Source organism: Ostrea edulis, chromosome 6 (assembly GCF_947568905.1).
Source record: "Ostrea edulis chromosome 6, xbOstEdul1.1, whole genome shotgun sequence".
Taxonomy (NCBI): domain Eukaryota; kingdom Metazoa; phylum Mollusca; class Bivalvia; order Ostreida; family Ostreidae; genus Ostrea; species Ostrea edulis.
Window position 1 is genome coordinate 701,523 of NC_079169.1, and position 20,978 is coordinate 722,500.

General features: G+C 33.6%; 1 protein-coding gene and 1 long non-coding RNA gene across 5 annotated transcripts in view; one reads left to right on the forward strand and one right to left on the reverse strand.

Moving 5' to 3' along the window:
* LOC125645587 (uncharacterized protein C8orf34 homolog) overlaps positions 1 to 20,978 on the forward strand; it is a 51,068-nt gene that overhangs the window by 2,070 nt on the left and 28,020 nt on the right. For all 4 annotated transcript variants that reach the window (XR_008796108.1, XM_048871177.2, XM_048871179.2 and 1 more), the window contains exons 3-6: positions 3,330 to 3,392; positions 8,719 to 8,808; positions 9,305 to 9,460; positions 19,884 to 20,032. Coding sequence is in view for 3 of the 4 variants with exons in the window: in XM_048871177.2 (XP_048727134.2) it covers positions 3,330 to 3,392; positions 8,719 to 8,808; positions 9,305 to 9,460; positions 19,884 to 20,032 (458 nt within the window). In the remaining variant the exon portion in view is untranslated. The remainder of the gene's footprint in view (positions 1 to 3,329; positions 3,393 to 8,718; positions 8,809 to 9,304; positions 9,461 to 19,883; positions 20,033 to 20,978) is intronic.
* LOC130047049 (uncharacterized) lies at positions 11,064 to 12,433 on the reverse strand. Its single transcript, XR_008796109.1, has 2 exons — positions 12,238 to 12,433; positions 11,064 to 11,581 (listed from the first exon to the last, which is right to left on the reverse strand). It is a non-coding gene; the product is annotated as an uncharacterized LOC130047049 (long non-coding RNA).

The following is a 20,978-nucleotide window of genomic DNA, read 5'->3' on the forward strand; positions in this document are numbered from 1 at the left end:
GATATTTTTTGAATTTTAGACTGACTAGGGTCAGAAGCTACAAGTTTAGTGTCAAAATAGAATGGGTGCATAGTCTTATGAGATTAGCATTTTTATATTGTTGCGCACCGAACTTCAAAGAAAATTATTTATGAAAATTGCAATGTCAATATCAATGGTGACCGACCGCATTGTTTATGAAATATTCAAACTAAAATCAAACACATCAAAATCAAAATCTTGTAACCAACGAGCTTGGCCGCAAAAACAAACAATTGATGTATATACATTATTCACAGTAATACGGCCAATTTAATTACCGGTCGGTTCTGTGGTTAACAATTGACATTAATGTGGAGATGATAACACGATAATGAATAAGACTTTAAATGTTAAACAATTGACCACAGCAGGGTACATAACTGTCCGATGTACTTTATTATATAATCACCGACTTTTTTGCAGCCATACATTACCTGAGGCTATTATCTAGCCTTTGTGACCAGCTCTGTGTGCACTGGAGCGACGCGAGATTTCCGGTCGCACGCGTTGACTGAATAAACAGATTTTGACTGCATAAATAAATAGGTGATAATGTGTCACAGACAAAGGAAATTTTAAAATACAATTTATTGCAAAAATGGATTTTCGCCACTTTAAATTTTTTTTCGCCATTTTTGAAAAAAATTCGCCATTGGCGAAAATGGCGAAGCCCAGCTCGAGCACTGGATGGCATATTGATAAAGGCTTGTTTACACTGTGGATCTTGACACCTACATCTTGGATGCATGCATCTACACACACAGTATAAATAGTCCTGCATGTCATATTCCACAGTATAGATAGCCCTGTGTGTCATATTCAATGTTCAAACATCTACACACACAGTATGAATAGCCCTGTGTGTCATATTCAATGTTCAAACATCTACACACACAGTATAAATAGCCCTGTGCGTCATATTCAATGTTCAAACTTGAAAGATGAAACAGAAATTACTATGCATTGTGTGTCAAGATGCATTTAAATGAAATCATCACCCCAGTCTCCACAGCTCTGTTAAGGTCGGTTTTCATTTCTGTTAAGGTCGGTTTTCATTTCTGTTAAGCTTGGTTTTCATTTGTGTTAAGCTCGGTTTTCATTTCTGTTAAGCTCAGTTTGCACTTCTGTTAAGTTTGGTTTGCATTTCTGTTAAGCTCGGTTTTTTTTTTCTGTTAAGTTCGGTTTGCATTTCTGTTAAGCTCGGTTTGCATTTCTGTTAAGTTTGGTTTTCATTTCTGTTAAGCTCTGTTTTCATTTGTGTTAAGCTCGGTTTTCATTTCTGTTAAGTTCAGTTTGCACTTCTGTTAAGTTTGGTTTGCATTTCTGTTAAGCTCGGTTTTTTTTTTCTGTTAAGTTCGGTTTGCATTTCTGTTAAGCTCGGTTTGCATTTCTGTTAAGTTTGGTTTTCATTTCTGTTAAGCTCTGTTTTCATTTCTGTTAAGCTCGGTTTTCATTTCTGTTAAGCTCGGTTTTCATTTGTGTTAAGCTCAGTTTACACTTCTGTTAAGCTCAGTTTGCACTTCTGTTAAGTTTGGTTTGCATTTCTGTTAAGCTCGGTTTGCATTTCTGTTAAGCTCGGTTTTCATTTGTGTTAAGCTCGGTTTTCATTTGTGTTAAGCTCGGTTTTCATTTCTGTTAAGCTCGGTTTTCATTTCTGTTAAGCTCCGTTTTCATTTCTGTTAAGCTCGGTTTTCATTTTTGTTAAGCTTGGTTTTCATTTCTGTTAAGCTCCGTTTTCATTTCTGTTAAGCTCGGTTTTCATTTCTGTTAAGCTTGGTTTTCATTTCTGTTAAGCTCGGTTTTCATTTTTGTTAAGCTCGGTTTTCATTTCTGTTAAGCTCCGTTTTCATTTCTGTTAAGCTCGGTTTTCATTTTTGTTAAGCTTGGTTTTCATTTCTGTTAAGCTCAGTTTGCACTTCTGTTAAGCTCGGTTTTCATTTCTGTTAAGCTCGGTTTTCATTTCTGTTAAGTTCGGTTTGCACTTCTGTTAAGCTCGGTTTTCATTTCTATTAAGCTCGTTTTTCATTTCTGTTAAGTTCGGTTTGCACTTCTGTTAAGTTCGGTTTGCACTTCTGTTAAGCTCAGTTTGCACTTCTGTTAAGCCCAGTTTGCACTTCTGTTAAGCTCGGTTGCCACAGTGGTCCTGCAATTAATCTGTGTACAATTTTTAGGGCATAGTAGGAGGCTAATTGCACATCTTTGCATTGAATGAGAGGAGGGAAACTTTTGAAACTATTTTTTATTTCATTAAGGGCTCCACATGGAGCATAGTAGTACAAAAAAGATAAAATCAACAACTGTTACAACAACAACAATGTTGAACACAATGAATGAAACACAACAGGAAGGTAATATCATAAAAATATGGGCAGTACTAACTTCATAAATTTGGCAAGTTCTATCATAGTATATTTGCTACTTTGGGGATCTGGGTTAGAATATGTCCTCAGTACCCCTTGCTTGTCATAGAAGGCGACTAAATGGGGTGGTTCTTCAAATGAGACTGCAAAAACCAGGGTCCTGTGTCACAGCAGGTGTGGCACGAAAAAGATCTCCCCCTCACTCACAGCTCAAAGGCCATAAGCCCCAAGCATAGGCCTAAATTTTGCACCCTTCATCGGCAGTGGTGGCATCTCCATATGAGTGAAATATTCTCGAGAGGGATGTTAAACAATATTCAATCAATCAATCATAGTATATTTGTCTTTACAGTTGATTAATTCACTATAGCTAATAGTATTTCGACAATCAGTTAAGCATTTTGGCAAGAATCTACACCTTTCATGAAGAAAATAAGTACAGCTGAACAGATTATGGAATTCATAGACCAATGCAGAAGTTATTTCCCTTTAGAGAATTCTTGTACGCAGTAAGGCACAAAGCAATTTGTTTACACATGGGCCTGCGACAAATGCCCATTACTGCATAAGTGAATTATACACTAAAGTTTCTCATACACAGTTTCATTACCCAAATTTGATTGATACACAGACCAAGTATACTAAGTAAAAAGTATTGAAAGAGTAAACAAACACCTTATGATATCACATAATTTCAGTGCTTATACATATCATATCTAGTATATTACCAGCAAATATGATGTTGTTTTTATTTTAGTAAAACATCTCTTTTGATGATATTTTGTATTTTGCACATTTACACCTTCAAGCATTATAAAGACTTTGTATAATTTTTATCATTTTCCTCACTTCTAGTAGTGGAACATTTGTTCTTAAAATAAAATTACTTAATACTGTATTGAATACTTATCATAAATCCGAAAAATTATTATTATTATTTTTTTACAGTTAGAAGTAAGAGTCCAGAGATGAACAAGAAAACTACTCAGGCATGGGGATCTACAACACTAGGTAAATTGTACAAATTAAAACCACTCAGGCATGGGGATCTACCACACTAGGTAAATTGTACAAGTTAAAACCACTCAGGCATGGGGATCTACAACACTAGGTAAATTGTACAAATTAAAACCACTCAGGCATGGGGATCTACAACACTAGGTAAATTGTACAAATTAAAACCACTCAAACATGGGGATCTACAACACTAGGTAAATTGTACAAGTTAAAACCACTCAGGCATGGGGATCTACAACACTAGGTAAATTGTACAAGTTAAAACCACTCAGGCATGGCTAGGTTTGTTAAAATTTAAACCACTCAGGCATGACGATCTACAACAAATTAAAAGCACTCAGGCATGGAAATCTATAACAAATTAAAACCACTCAGGCATGGAGATCTACAACAAATTAACACCACTCAGGCATGAGAATCTACCTCACTAGGTTTGTAAAAATTTAAACCATTCGGGCATGAAGATCTACAACAATTTAAAACCACTCAGGCTAACAAATTAAAACCACTCAGGCATGGAAATCTATAACAAATTAAAAGCACTCAGGCATGGAGATCTATAATAACAAATTAAAACCACTCAGGCATTGAGATCTACAACAAATTAACACCACTCAGGCATGAGAATCTACCTCACTAGTTTTGTAAAATAATGAAAATCACTCAGGCATGGAGATCTACCACAAATGAAAACCACTCAGGCATGGAAATCTACAACAAATTAAAACCCCTCGGGCATGGAGATCTACAACAAATTAACACCACTCAGGCATGAGAATCTACCTCACTAGGTTTGTAAAAATTTAAACCACTCGGGCATGAAGATCTACAACAATTTAAAACCACTCAGGCATGGAGATCTATAACAAATTAAAAGCACTCAGGCATAGAAATCTATAACAAATTAAAAGCACTCAGGCATGGAGATCTATAACAAATTAAAACCACTCAGGCATTGAGATCTACAACAAATTAACACCACTCAGACATGAGGATCTACCTCACTAGTTTTGTAAAATAATGAAAACCACTCAGGCATGGAGATCTACCACAAATGAAAACCACTCAGGCATGGAAATCTACCACAAATTAAAACCACTCAGGCATGGAGATCTACAACAAATTAACACCACTCAGGCATGAGACACTAGGTTTTTACAAATTAATATTGCATTTTTTTTACAGTAAACATTTTCCATTCTTTCTCATACAATTAGAAACTGAGAATTTTATAGAATTTCAGAGAATCCTTCAAATGCACATGTCTGCAGTTACAAATTATTGATATATTGGTTGACAACCTGACGCTATATATGTCATAAAGAACCAATCAAATAATTTTAGTTGATGTTACAGTGTACATTTACAACATCGTACTTCTAGATATGTATGTACCCATTGCACCTGTATGAATATTCAAGTGAAGAAACAATCTAAATTGTTTTCATATATATATAGTGATAGATAGGTTTTGTTATTTGTGTTATATATATTGACTTGGCTGGTTCTTTCTGTTAGACTCAGTATAAGTTTTTCTTTCAGTTTTAAGACATCTCTTTTTCTGTAGCTGTTTTACTTTATCATGGTAATGGTCAGTATTCTACGTTCCATCGAGAATTTTTCAGTCATACTGAGACGTCAAAAAATCCACAGGACAGAATTTGAATGGAGACCAAGTCATTTGTTTCATTTTCAATCTTTCAATTTCATTCTGTGTGTAAATTGTTTTGTTCTTGGGCAAAATTATTTCGTTTTCATCAATAATTAACATTCTAATCTCTGACTACAAGAAGTACTTATTCTACACTCGTGTAGAAAATAATTGGTTCTCATCAAAAATTCTTTTTTATGCAAATTGTTTAGCAATCAGTTTCCAAGCTAAAAGTATTTCTTTCCAGCCACAGTAAAATGGCTGAAATAATGCCAAAATGATGTAAAATTATAAACAATCTTAATCCAGACCATTGAGAATTCTGGACTTCTGGTAATTTTTCGCTGTTGTGAAAAATTCTCAATCAGGACGTTAAACAATGTACAATCAATGCACTGGTGTAGTAGTAGTATGTATGTATGCTTCAGGTTTGATTGATTGTTTTTAGCTCACCTGAACCGAAGGTTCAAGTGAGCTTTTCTGATCGCTTTTTGTCTGTCGTCTGTCTGTCTGTTAAACTTTTCACATTTTCGACTTCTTCTCCAGAACCACTGGGCCAATTTCAACCAAACATGGCCAAAAGCATCCTTGGGTGAAGGGCTTTCAAGTTTGTTCAAATGAAGGACCATGTCCCTTTCAAAGGGGAGATAATCACAAAAATGCAAAAATAGGGTGGGGTCATTTAAAAATCTTCTTCTCAAGAACCACACTGGGCCAGAAGAGCTGAAATTTACCTGAAAGCTTCCTGACATATTGCAGATTCAAGTTTGTTCAAATCATGGCCCCCGGTGGTAGGATTGGGCCACAAGGGGGGATCAAAGTTTTACATACAAATATATAGGGAAAAACTTTAAAAATCTTCTCAAGAACCACTAAGCCAGAAAAGCTGAGATTTACATGAAAGCTTCCTGACATAATGCACATTCAAGTTTGTTCAAATCATGGGCCCTTGGGGTTGAATGGGGCCACAATAGGGGATCAAAGTTTTACATACAAATATATAAGAAAAATCTTTAAAAATCTTTTTCTCAAGAACCACTGAGTCAGAAAAGCTGATTTTTACATGAAAACTTTCTGACATAGTGCAGATTCAAGTTTGTTCAAATCATGGCCCCCAAGGATAGGATGGGGCCCCAAGGGGGATCAAAGTTTTACACACAAATATATAGGGAAAAACTTTAAAAATCTTCTCAAGAACCACTAAGCCAGAAAAGCTGAGATTTACATGAAAGCTTCCTGACATAATGCACATTCAAGTTTGTTCAAATCATGGGCCCTTGGGGTTGAATGGGGCCACAATAGGGGATCAAAGTTTTACATACAAATATATAAGAAAAATCTTTAAAAATCTTCTTCTCAAGAACCACTGAGTCAGAAAAGCTGATTTTTACATGAAAACTTTCTGACATAGTGCAGATTCAAGTTTGTTCAAATCATGGCCCCCGAGGATAGGATGGGGCCCCAAGGGGGGATCAAAGTTTTACACACAAATATATAGGGAAAAACTTTAAAAATCTTCTTCTCAAGAACCACTAAGCCAGAAAAGCTGAGATTTACATGAAAGCTTCCTGACATAATGCACATTCAAGTTTGTTCAAATCATGGGCCCTTGGGGTTGAATGGGGCCACAATAGGGGATCAAAGTTTTACATACAAATATATAGGAAAAATCTTTAAAAATCTTCTTCTCAAGAATCACTGAGTCAGAAAAGCTGATTTTTACATGAAAACTTTCTGACATAGTGCAGATTCAAGTTTGTTCAAATCATGGCCCCCGAGGATAGGATGGGGCCCCAAGGGGGGATCAAAGTTTTACACACAAATATATAGGGAAAAACTTTAAAAATCTTTTTCTCAAGAACCACTAAGCCAGAAAAGCTGAGATTTACATGAAAGCTTCCTGACATAATGCAGATTCAAGTTTGTTCAAATCATGGGCTCCGGGGGTTGAATGGGGCCACAATAGGGGATCAAAGTTTTACATACAAATATATAGGAAAAATCTTCTTCTCAAGAACTACTTAGCCAGAAAAGCTGATTTTTACATGAAAACTTTCTGACATAGTGCAGATTCAAGTTTGTTCAAATCATGGCCCCCGGGGGTAGGATGGGGCCACAATAGGGGATCAAAGTTTTACATACAAATATATAGTTAAAATCTTTTTCTCAATAACCACTGAGTCAGAAAAGCTGATATTTACAAGAAAACTTTCTGACATAGTGCAGATTCAAGTTTGTTCAAATCATGGCCCCCGGGGGGTAGGATGGGGCCACAAGTGGGGGGGGGGGTGTCAAAGTTTTACATACAAATATAGGAAAAAGCTTTAAAAATCTTCTTCTCAAGAACCATCGGGCCGAAGAAGTTGACATTTACATGAAAGCTTTCTGACATAGTGTAGATTCAAGTTTGCAAAGGGTAGTTTGGGCCATAATAGGGACTAAGGTTTTACATGCAAATATATATGGAAAGTCTTCAGATATGGGCCAAGGTGACTCAGGTGAGCGATGTGGCCCATGGGCCTCTTGTTTAAGTCCTGTGGAGAATTTTTCACTCCTATTGAGACGTCATCAGCTGTAGGTGAAGTACTACAAATTTAGACCTATGCTTAGCACTCAGGGCTGTAGCAGTGAGGGTTCTTTAATGTGCCAATGCCTGTTGTGACACGGGACCTCCGTTTTTAAGGTCATGTCCGAAAGACCCATGATTCTCACTTCTAAATACCAAGCATTTGACGAAGGAGCAATCACTAAATATTTTAACGGCTTCAGGTTTGCGCTATGGACTCGAGTAATGGTGCAAAATAACCAAAAGTTCTGAAATCATTAGATTTAATATAAACAATGGAAAAATAATGTGACAGCTCATGATTTTTTTTTTAAATAAAAAGCTTGTTGGACAAATTTGTATTTCTGCATCTGTACGCCATTTATTTTAAATCTTGATCATTTAGTTTAAACATATTGATTTTATTGAGAAACTCAAATGGATCGGGCAACAGACATAGCCTATGTACAAAGTTATGACTGATTACAGCATTGTTTGAAGATTCGACAATATTATAATGAGGTTTATATTATGAAAATAGTTAATACGAGTATTGTTGAATTTTGCTATGAAATAATTTTTCATAGATCAACATGTTCTACACATGCGCACGTACAGTAACAAAACCCTCCACATACAGTCACACACATACATATAATGTAATATATCAATCATGAATGATATAGATCGATCCAGCCCATTGGAAGAAAAGAGAAAAGAAAAAAAATTAATTTAAAAAAAGTTGCAAAAATTAACATGTACAAAAGCGCTTACTAATAGAAGATTTAATGTAGTTATGAACATAAGAAATAATTTTGCAATTCAAATTATATGAATACTCAGAACTGTCATACAGAATATAGTTCAACTGAAAAGGGACTGCAATGTCACGAAATTGCTGCAGAAGAATATCTTTTTGCTGAGTATATTTTGTACATTCAAGGAAATAATGCACATTCCCTTCAAATTCATAGCCACAAAGCAAACAGTGTGGATCATCAGTCAAATAATCTTTCAATAACTGAGCATTCAGATTACTAGCTTTATTCCGTAATCGACAGAGAATAATATTTTCTTGTCTATTGCCAAAACTAAAGTGCTTTTTGATTTTTGGATTATTGTAGGTGATATGGAACGTTCCTATGACAAGCCTTGGCTATCAAGCAGTAAGAAAGTTAAACCCAAGTCTGAAGATTTCTCCACATCTAAACAAGGTTAGATTGCTTCTTGTTATATTTCACTGAATTTATGTATACCGTAAATCTGGATATTTTTGCGTTGATTTATTTTTGCGAATTTAAGTAAAAATCCTATATATTTATTTTTGTGTTTCTTACTTTTGCGAATTTATGTAAAAACATATCAAAAAACCGTGTGAAGCATTGTTTTTGAGAAAAATATTTTTTTGAATCCAACTGACTCGCAAGAACGCTAAAGATTAATCGACAGCAAAAATAACCAGATTTATGGTATGTAGTTCGTCCTTTGATGTCGAAGATGACCATAATTTCTCGAAGATGGCTGGTAAGTCCAATCCTCGCATGGAACGTCCTTTCACATTCTGGACAAGACAGTCCGGAGGGAGGTTTTGTCGATGGTTTTCTCTCCTTTATTTTACAATACTGTATATTAATATAGTGAATATGTCCGTGATTTGTCTTAAAACTGTATTGATCTTAATGTTAAATGAGCATACATAATTCCTTTCAGTGTATACCAGCCCATTTCCCTTGGTCAGTTCTGCTGTCCACAAAAGAAGCAATATACCCCATGGTCCCTCTCACAGGTACCCCAAAAGTCCATTTTCCCCTGACCTAGATAAACTCCAAGAAGTTTTACATATTGAAAAGAAATCAATCACCCCAGGTTATTTTTAGAAATCTAAGCATGTTGTCTTGGTATAGCAATGCTATAGTTACATGTACAATAGATTGGCTGGATGGTTTAGGGATTTGTATAGACTTTACCTCATTGCTTGGGTGCATGTTTTTCTTCCCTGGAAATAAAATCGCATCACTTGCAAAAATGAAATACACACTGTACATACAGACAACATATCATATTGTATAACTAAAAGAATTATAATTGTAATTGGAAATGATAGCATGGATCAACTTCATCTAATTTTTAGGTCACGTTCACAAGTAAACTCGGGTGACCTACATGTATTGCAATCGGTTGTTGGCTTCCATCGCCCGTCATACGTTAACAATTGAACATTTTTAAGTTCTTGATAACTACCATTTCAATTTCTTTCAAATTTGGTTTGAAGCATAATTGGGACAAGGGGGACATAAATTGTAAATTTCAGGACTCCTGTACCCCTGAAGTTTTGGGGGCAGAGCAAACACTGTCAAAAATTTACCAAAATCTTCTTCTCTAGCTGCATCTGCACATGCATTGTTTGAGAAAAAATAAATACATACTATTAGTGATATAGAACAGGAAGACCTGTATCAAAATTGTAAATTTCATGGTCCTGGGGTGAAGGTTCTGACCTAAGTGCAGGGTCAAACTTGGTATATATACACATGTACTTGTATATTGGCAATTTGGGATGGGTATCACCAAAAATTTGTATCGCGATATATCACAAATTTTTTTTACAATTGATAATGTATATCGCGATATTTTAGGACATTCTGTTTTTCCTTAATTCTCTGTTATTTTCATTACTGTTTTAGTGTTAATTAAAGCACAGAAAAGTCAAATTCAGTTTATTTCAAACAACGATTTAAGTACTAATTGTAATAAAACGAATAATAAAAAAATTAGATCAAATAATAATTGAAGGACTCACAGCCTGTGACCACACACCTCCACTTTCCCTTTTGAAAATTTTACAAGATCAAATTTCTTCACATTTTTACCATGTTCAGACGCCATTTTGTTATTTTTGTTAATTTCTGTAACAGTTGAATTTAAACCTAACTCATAAGTGTAATTTTTCCGGAATTTACACATGTCCAAATATACAGGGCACCTATTCACAAAATATCTTACGACTAAGATCAAAATTTACAAACACTGTAATTTCCTTATTTTTCATTTCTTGTAGACTTTCTTAATTAATATGTACCCTCATGAAAATATTTTGCTGAAAATTTGCTGAAAGATATCTGAAACAAATCTGAAACGTTGCTTACTGAAATTTTTCTTGCTGAATCAATGCTGAACATGTTTCAGCATATATGCTGAAACACCTTGAGCATTGCTGAAACATTTCTTAATTACTGAAACATTGCTTACTGAAATGTTTCTTGCTGAATCAATGCTGAAAATGTTTCAGTACATATGCTGAAACACCTTGAGTATTGCTGAAACATTTCTTAATTACTGAAACATTCAGACAAGTTGTTGAGACAGTCTGAAACATCAATTAAAATTGCTGAGTTCCATCTGAAACATTCAAATTGCTGAAACTCTGCAATATTGCGACAACTTATCATGCTGAGAAAAGACAAATTCCTTGGAGATAAATTATTTAAACTATAATCATAATATATGACATGACAATGAAATCAACCCATAATGGACATTATATAATACAAAACAAATTAACTATGCCCATGTTTGTGTCTGTGTATACACTTTAACACTTCATCAAAAATATTAGTCTCGATCATGGTCATCACAGGCATCTATACTGTAGCAATTCTGTTGTAACAGTTTTGGGTACTTTTTGGAGTTGATCATTATTTAAGTCCATTTACTAAACAAGATATAGTTCCAATCATGGTCATCACAGGCAGATCTATCAGATTAATCTGCAACTATAATTCTGTTGCAACAGATTTTGGCACTCTACAGTGGGTTAATTCACAAATTTTCTGTTGTTGAACATGTTGAATGGAAGTTTCCTTAAAAAATAAAACTCAGCACAAGCCACTTCCTCCAGAATGTACAGTTCCGACTCCTTCCTCTTCCCAATTTATAAAGAGTCAGCCTGCTTATTATCTACTAAGAAGTTCTCCTAAGAATGACTTACTGAAAAAATATAATAACAATATATGAATATATTAATTAGAGGCTCCATAACAATACAATCACACAGTCCTACATTTCAAGCAAATTCTTAAGTATCTATTGCAGTATTACTCATGCTGTATATTTGATTTATAATCGTAATTCAGGTCTAATGACGTAATATTTCAATGTATGAATTCAAGAGCATTTTGTGTCATAGATATACTTAAACTGCTTTACCATAGTATATTTTTGCAATTGGAATCAAATACAAAACTGCATTAAGCATTTTCTGAATTTTTCAACCTACGAGACGTTGTGAAAGTATGGAAGAATGGCACTAGCAAGAGATTGCGAAATTGTGTTGAGAAAATTCGGGTCGTCGTAACTTTGTCGTTTTACAATTACAACGTGTGTAATCCTTACTTGTTATAACTGTGGGCAGTGAAATTCATTTGTGCATTTAGCTTGAAATCTTTACACACTGTTACATAAGAAAACATGGGTGTCCTAGGCCTAACAAAAATCGTAAGTTTAAAAAAATAAATCAAAAAAATTCGGCGACTTTCATTAGACAGTCACCTCTACTTCAAAATTGAAACCAAGTGCCATTTATTTATATGACTGTCATTTTCAACCATAATTTAAGCCTATATTATTTTGGTTTTGAAACTTACATGTTAAGTAAGGCAGAATCTTCTCACTGCACTGCCCCTCCGGCCTCCATCTTCTGTGTTTTCTTCCGATGTTGACGGAAGTTGTCAATCAATTACAAAGTATTAAAAAAATCGATAAAAAAAATTTATAGGAGAAATATTGGAATATATCCTTTATTTTAAGAGCTATAATACTTTTGACAATATTTTTTTAAAATATTTGTAAACTGGTTCCCCGCTGATCGATGCTACCTACATACGAAATAGGCGAGGTCGATAAGGGTACCAGTTTAATATTCATCGCAGACGGAAGTATTGCACGCGGGAAAAAATTCGTTTGATCAACAGCCATGTCTTGAAATCATAACACCATCGTTGTATGAGTGGGTGAAGATGAATTTAATGCGATTCCACTCTCCTGTATAAAGGATCCAAGAAAAGATTTTAGTAAATACCTTGAGGGAGAATGCATAAGCATGAAAACCTCCAGATCTTGGTTTCCCTGGCCTGAATCTTCGACGCCATTTTGTTAGCAGTTCGAGGTATGAATTTTTGTGTTAATGTTAACCTAATAGTCCTATTAAGTGCCTGTACTATGTAAAAATCAGAACTTTCGATCACATAAATTTGAAGCATTCCATGTTGAATTAATTAAGATCATGAATTTATATGAACTTCGATCATTATTTATAAGATTAAACACATTGTTAAGTTTACAATGTACATGTATGCTAGTATAATTTCAGATGGATTCAAGCAAATTAAGAAGTGGATTATCCTAAAAATTCGTTGGATACAGACAAGGCCTATAGATCTATATGACAATCAGAATGATTACCTCATAGTGGACTATAAGGCCTACAACAGCTAGCTATTTCTAATCAGAGAGGTGGGAAGACCCAGTAGGATGTAATACCAAGTAAACAGTAAATGGAAATTTAAATTATAGAAAAAGGTAGTGCCTGAAAAAGACAATTTAAGACATGATATTTTGAATGAAAAATAAAAATTGAAATATATTTGTCTCGATTATTTTTTAAAGTATATTGCAGGATGAAAAGCTAGCATATCCTTGCTGAATAAGTGCTGTAACATTGCTGAATAGGTGGGGTATTATTGCTGAAACGGCACTGAATAATTGCTGAAACGGCACTGAATATTTGCTGAAACAGCACTGAATAATTGCTGAAACAGTACTTAATATTTGCTGAAACAGCACTGAATAATTGCTGAAACAGTACTTAATATTTGCTGAAACAGTGCTGAATAATTTCTGAAACAGTGCTGAAACGGCACTGAATAATTGCTGAATATTTCTGAAACCTTGCTTACTTATAGTTTGAAAACTGTATGAAACATTGCTGAAATTTTGGCTGAAACATCACTCGCAATTGGCTGAAACACCAAGTCTGAAACATGCCTGGATTGTTCCAATTACAGGCATGTTTCAGACTTGATTCAGATAGACAATTCTGGAATGTTTCAGGAAAATTTCAGAAATGTTTCAGGAAAATTTCAGACCAAAATCGTCCGGATAAATGAAGCGTCCGGATTATTGAATCGCATATTTTCTAGCTTTGCATAAGTAACCGATATGTGCCTACTTTATTGATGCATAGTGAATTAAACACATTCTATCATTGGATTTAACCATTTGTATTAGTAAATAAATCATGATAATGTTAACATTTACATGAAAGGTGAAAATAACGAACAGTAATGAATCTCATAACTCCTATAAGCATGCATTTCAAAGCTCTAAAATTGAAATATACATGTGTAGTTTATTTGCCTATGCTTATATTGTACATGTATATTAGCACTACAAATAAATATACAAAACTGTGTACCATATGCACTAAAACAAATTATGAAGCACTATATGCAACTATAAATAAATAAATCATTAGTAACTAACATAATCATTTACACTTCAAGCATTTCATCACACTTTTACTTCTTAAAGAGGCCGGCCAATTATATCCGTCACAATTCACGGGTTTGGTGTGACACACAACACCTCATGAAAGGGAGGTGTTGACGGGGTATAAGGTAATCGCTTCAATTAGACAGTTTGGCTTGTTTTCTTTATAATTTACGCCTTGCTAAAATTGTCCGACACAGACCTTCTCTCATAAAAATTAACGTCCGGATTAACAGTACAATTTTCAATGCATTTTAATGTTTTGTAGTAAAAAATGACTGTCTGGATCCAGAAGGCAAATTTCTGGATTAATGATGCAAAATAACGTATAAAAATTCCTTTCCTTAGAAAAATCGTCTGGAAGGTGAAGCGTCCGGATTAATGGCGTCTGGATAACCCAGGCTCCACTATATATATATATATATTTTTTTTTTTATATATATATGTATATATATATAATTATATAAATGGTGATTCACCATGTCTCACATCACTGAGCCTACCAAGGAGTTGAAACTGTAAACTCAAAAACAAATGAACAGTTGCTATTTTCAGATGCAGGCAGTGTTTTTGAACTACCGAATTTAGGCAGTTTCCCCCCACAAAAACTCCCAAAATGGTATCTAAATTTCCCCATTGAAGTTCCATTTCACTATTAACAAAATGAACTTTTAAATTAACATTTTAAGTATATGACTTACATTCTTCTGTTAAATCAATAATCTTGATGTGAGGGAATTTTAAGACAATAACAGGATGTTTACATAATTTAAACGTATAGGTATGGGATTGATCGGATTTCATTGTGTACGTGCCAAATGATGCAGAACTGAAAGTATTATACAAAACCTCAGCTGCTGTATATTCATGAAAGAATTCAATGTTTAAAGGGGCATTAACCAAGGAAGTGAAAGTCATAATCTCTTAATGTCTTATTAGGAATAAAATCTCATATATCAAGTGTCTGTTTTGAGGTTAAAAAGTGTTTGAAATAATTAAATACTGGTGTTATTACAGAAATATATAATATTATTATAGTGCAATTTTTATTGATAATGCCTCTTTAAAATTCCTAGAATTCCATAATGTGAATGATTTCCCCAATTCAACATCAATGGGACATATATGATAGCTTATAAAATTGTATGGTGCGAATAAAACTGGTGAGAAAACCAGAGGTGTGTATTTTCTGTTGCACAAAACAGTCTCTTGCAATTAGATCCTTCACTCTAATACTTCATGGTAATCACTATGAACACTGTGAAATTAAACGACAGTGTTAATTTCCCAACCTACAGTATTATACTTGTCTTAGAACTTAGTGTGATGTCAAAACAAGGACTACCAGTGATCGACATACATACTAGCTGTCACTTTCACCTTGTGTTATTTTCGCCTTTCTACACATGCTGATGGTTTCGCTCCGTTTTAAATTCCTCCAAAGATGTCTGTTGTGTTAAAGGGACTGATTCAAGATTTTTAGAAAAAATATCTTTTCATTTTTGATGTTAAACATTAAAATTATAACTCATTTAATGTTGTCAGCCAAAATTTTGACCTTGAAGACTGAATGCAAGAAGAAAAGCATTATTTTAGCCTTAACGTAGTTCCACACTCGTGTGACGTCATAGGATTTTGCAAAGTCAATAATTTAATGAAAGGAACATAAATTTTGTTGGAATCTTTTTCAATAGTTATTGTAAAAAATCTTGTTAGCCATAAAATATTTCAAAATTCTTAGTTATATTTGAATAGTCAATTATATGTTTCAAAATATTGAATCCAAGGACAATAACTCTGTTTTCATTCAATTATTTATCAAATCCATAATGCAATATATTTCCTTTATTTTTGACAAACATTTTACCAAGGTAATAAGGAATCATTATCTGTGTTTTTTTCCATGAAATTACATACAATTTTAATCCCGAGTGATTTAAATAGCTCAGCTGTATGGTGCCAGACTTCAGTTTTTGATGGGGGTATACATAATCTGGAAGCTATAGATTTGAAATTATTAAGGAAAGGTATGGATTTTTTCCCATGAATAACTATAACAGATGTAACTCTACTAATATAAACAGAAAAAATGATATGTAAACCATGCTATAAGGAAAATGCGTCCACATTTGTTTGTTTCTTAACATTTTGGGGAATAACGCTAATTCAATAATTTTCCACATATTATTCTAAAACTTGATGAACATATTGAAAATGACATGTGTTTTAGTTATTGACATGTTTCCCGATAAATAAATGCAATTCAAAAAATAATTTGTTGTTTTTATATTAAAATAACAACAAATAACTGTTTCCAATGAATTTCATAAAAATCTACATCGGGGTATTAATGACTTTAGTGGTGTATGTAATGAAAATTAATATGGAAACCCTTAACTGTTTTGCCTTTTTTCATTACTCTGAATGTTAATTTATTGATTCCAAACAAAAAAATGCTACCTAAACCCCAAAAATCCAGGACTAAGGACCTACCTTAAATCTATGTTATGTAAACAAAGGCAGTCACTTGAGTTTTTTAATGTATATATGTATACAAACAATTAAACCAGTGAAATATTAATTTTGTAATATAAAGCAAAAACATCTTAATTTTGCATATAGTCACCAATTTTAACTTTTAAATGACACATTTTATCCAAAGAATGCTTAAAATATGGAAGTTAATAAACTTAGATCGATATCCATTTTTAAAAAAAATTTCGTAAACAATTACATACCGCATGCAATCTTTGTTTACAAAACAAATAATAAACCCTCTAAAATGAGCCTCAGTGATAATGTATAAACCTTAATTTTTATGTGATTCTTTTAAACACATTTAAAGACACTAGATTTTGATCATTAAAAGTGAAAAACAAAATTTTGGGGAAAATCGTGAATCGATCAGTCCCTTTAAAATAGATACATGTATAAGAGGGGAAAAAACAACAATTTCAACCAGTGTAATTGTATTCACTAATTGTAGAGCAATCCATATTCATTCAATTTTGCAATTCATCATTTGGTCTGTGTCATAGATATTTGAATTAAATTGCATTGTTTTAATCTATACATTTGATGAGCACCAATTAATATGTACATGGCGCTTAAGTATACATGCATGAAGCTATACATATGTGTGTGTATTTAATGTTTTTATATATATATATATATATATATATATATACAATCATGTATTTTTATTTCCCGGGCGCACTAAAGGTGTATTTGGTGAATGCACATCACAAATGAATGCTACATGGAATAGAGTGAGAATAGCATGAAATTCATTCAGAAGTTATGTTGAAAGAAATATTAAATAGATCTCAAAAGTTTTTAGATCCAAGTCATGACAATGGGACCAAGAGTGCACTTTGCAGGAAGTGTTAAGGTTTACAAACAATATGTGATAAGTTCTACACACGATTGGACAGCTGTCAAAATGAAAAGGCTTACAAAAATAATCTTGCAGGCAGATACGTTTTAGCAAATACATGTGTATTTCTTTTCACCCATTATTTGAGAAAAAGATCTGATTTTTATCTCCTAAATAACAAATTGTTCAATGCATTGATATTTACGCATGGGAGAGCTAGGATCATACATTTTGGTCATGGTTTGCAATTATGAATCACAATATGTATATATAGATAGGTATTACATAAAATGAATATGTGGAAACAAGATCAAAATCTGTAATAAAGAAAAATACACAGTAGCACAAACTCATGATATCTAAACAAAATTGAATAACATCACTATTAGCTATAGCATGCGTTGATCCAGGATTATTATTTTTTTATTATTTTAGGGTGCACGGGGGTCAAACGTATAGTAAGAAAAGAAAATCAAATTTCTTTAAAAAAAAACCAAAATCATGAAATATAAGCTTAATTGGTTCAAAATCCTTAAAAGTGGTGGTGATGGATTCTGTGCATGAAATCAATTCATTTGTCCAAACTGACACTCCAATACCATTTACTAATTGCTAAAAATGGGGGGGGGGGGGGCAACCAGCCAATGAATTAAGCTTTCAATGTGATATATAATGGTCTTTGCATGCATGTGTAATATAGTAAAATCAATGGAAAATGAAAACATGTTTTCCAAAATATGGTAGAGGGAAGCAGACCCCCCCCCCCCCCCCCCCCCCTCCCCATCTCCTTCTTCTTGCATGTCCAATGTAGTCAAAGAGATTTCATGGAAATAATCATTGGTTTCCCTGTCTGATAAATGATTCTACAATTTCTTTTCAATCAGTTTCTAATGATGAACAAAGTAGCGGCAGTGTAAACCAGTACCAAAGTCAATGACTGATTGGCTATTAATTTGCATAGCATATATAATACTACCAATCAAAGGTTTTATATTATCCAGCAATTTGTCGTTAAAATAGTGATGTAAAAATATATTCAATACTTCAAATTCTAACCTATCTTTATAGTCAAACATTGAGAATAAAGAGAATTATTACATAATCATGGATGCACCTGTAATTGTGTAAAGTGAAAATGGAAGAAGCTAGGATATCAAACAATCATTCCATTTTTTATGCAGATGATTTCATGATAATATTGTGGCCCATGTACTTCTGTCCTTGTTATATTTAGCCGCTTGTGTAACTTAATTTAACTTGGGCAGATGTTCCAAACCCCCACTCTATTAAGATCTACATATGATTTTTCCTTTAGTGATATTTTGAGCAGATGGTACTAAATGCTAAATAAACTGAGATAGTGGGATGGGTAGATTATAAATGCTGGAAATTAAGGAAAGGTCTCCAGATGTGTGATATTTAACTGGGCTCTGCTTGAACATCTGTTCTATATGATTTAATGATGTAAATAGTAACTAATGGTTATTTGTATTTTCTAATTTTCTAAGGACCATGCCATAGAACACGTACCTTTCAGTACATGTGATAAATTACAAATTCATGTAAGGTGATTCTTACAAACAAAGAATTATTACAGACATGTAGCACAGAACTTGGTCCCCTCTTTCTCTTTTTGACAGTGTAGTTTCCCATGACTTTTACATGCAAAGTTTGATTTATCAGCCCCCCCCCCCCCCCCCCCCCCTTCTTTTTATGGCAGTAGTGAATGCTTGTGGAAATGTAAGCTTGGAACAATGGAATGAACACATGGCCTGATGAATCAACCAGGGTATAAAATGTTGTTTTCTCAGGCTGAAACCCCCCCCCTTTTCTTTGAAAAATAATGCTATGTTTCTGTAAAAAATAACTAATATTAAGTGTGTTCATTATAAACATGTTTTATTGCATAATAATATATATACATCATGATTTTCTATTTTAACCTGAAAATCTTTGGAAATTAAGAGGGAATTTTATCCAAAGCTAGAAATGTTATGTTTTTATTCTGTTCATACTTATATATATATGTTGACAAGGGGATCAAATTGAATTCTGTATATATACATGTAACCATGAAAATGAGATTTTTATTCTTGTCAGTCTAATTTCACTATTTTCTCAAATTACAATGTATGTTTGAAACTCCTCCACAAGCCAGGTGTTCTTGTGAGAGTAAAGGAAATGGACACTTGGTTGTGGAAATTTATTTGAAAGGAATTAAAAGCTTTAAATCCTGTTATATTGTAGTATTTCTATAAAAAAAAATTAAACAAATGATGATGCAATATAAGCATACATACAATGCATATGTGGTACGTGTAAAGTGCTATATCCATGGACCTTTTATATCACACTTTGATCTTGTAGGAAGAAAGCAGCCCAAACAACCATGGAACCCTGACAACAAGGTGGGGAAGACAAGTTTTGATGATTTATTTGAAGATTATCCAGAGGAGACAAAGACGGTGACCAAGAAAAGAGAGCCGACAACCGACACAAGGCAGACCTGGGCCACGGTAAATTTTATTACTGAAATCTTGATAAGCTGCAACACATACAGTTAAACAGAGAGAACATAGAGGGACAAGCAATTTTACAAACCAAAGGCTCTAGATTTCTCAGTGGTAGAGCGTTCGCTTTGTAACAGGGAGGTGGTGAGTTCGAGCGTCGCTTGTGCCAAACCTAAGACATTAACAGAGGTAGTGATTGGTTCTTCGCCAAACACTTGACGTTTAGAAGTGAGAATCACGGGTCTTTTGGATATGACTGTAAAAAATAGATGTCCCGTGTTGCAGCAGGCATTGGCACTATTAAGAACCGTCACTGCTAAAAGTGTTAGCATAGGTCTATAAATTTGTGGTACTTTACTTACACCTGATGACCTCTCAATATAGGTGAAAATTCTAGATGGGCGGTAAAGCAATCAATCAATTAATCAATCTCTAGACGTTTCCAAAAATATTACATACATTGCAGCTAATCATCCATGTGTGCTATATAAACAATGCAGATGGATAATTTTCAATGTTTGTAAAATTCATGTAACATCAGGCTCCTATAATAATACATGTAACATCAGACTCCTATAGTAATACATGTAACATCAGCCTCCTATAGTAATACATGTAACATCAGACTCCTATAGTAATACATGTAACATCAGACTCCTATAATAATACATGTAAAATCAGACTCCTATAATAATACATGTAACATCAGACTCCTATAATAATACATGTAACATCAGACTCCTATAATAATACATGTAACATCAGACTCCTATAATAATACATGTAACATCAGACTCCTATAACAATACATGTAACATCAGACTCCTATAACAATACATGTAACATCAGACTCCTATAATAATACATGTAACATCAGACTCCTATAGTAATACATGTAACATCAGACTCCTATAATAATACATGTAACATCAGACTCCTATAGTAATACATG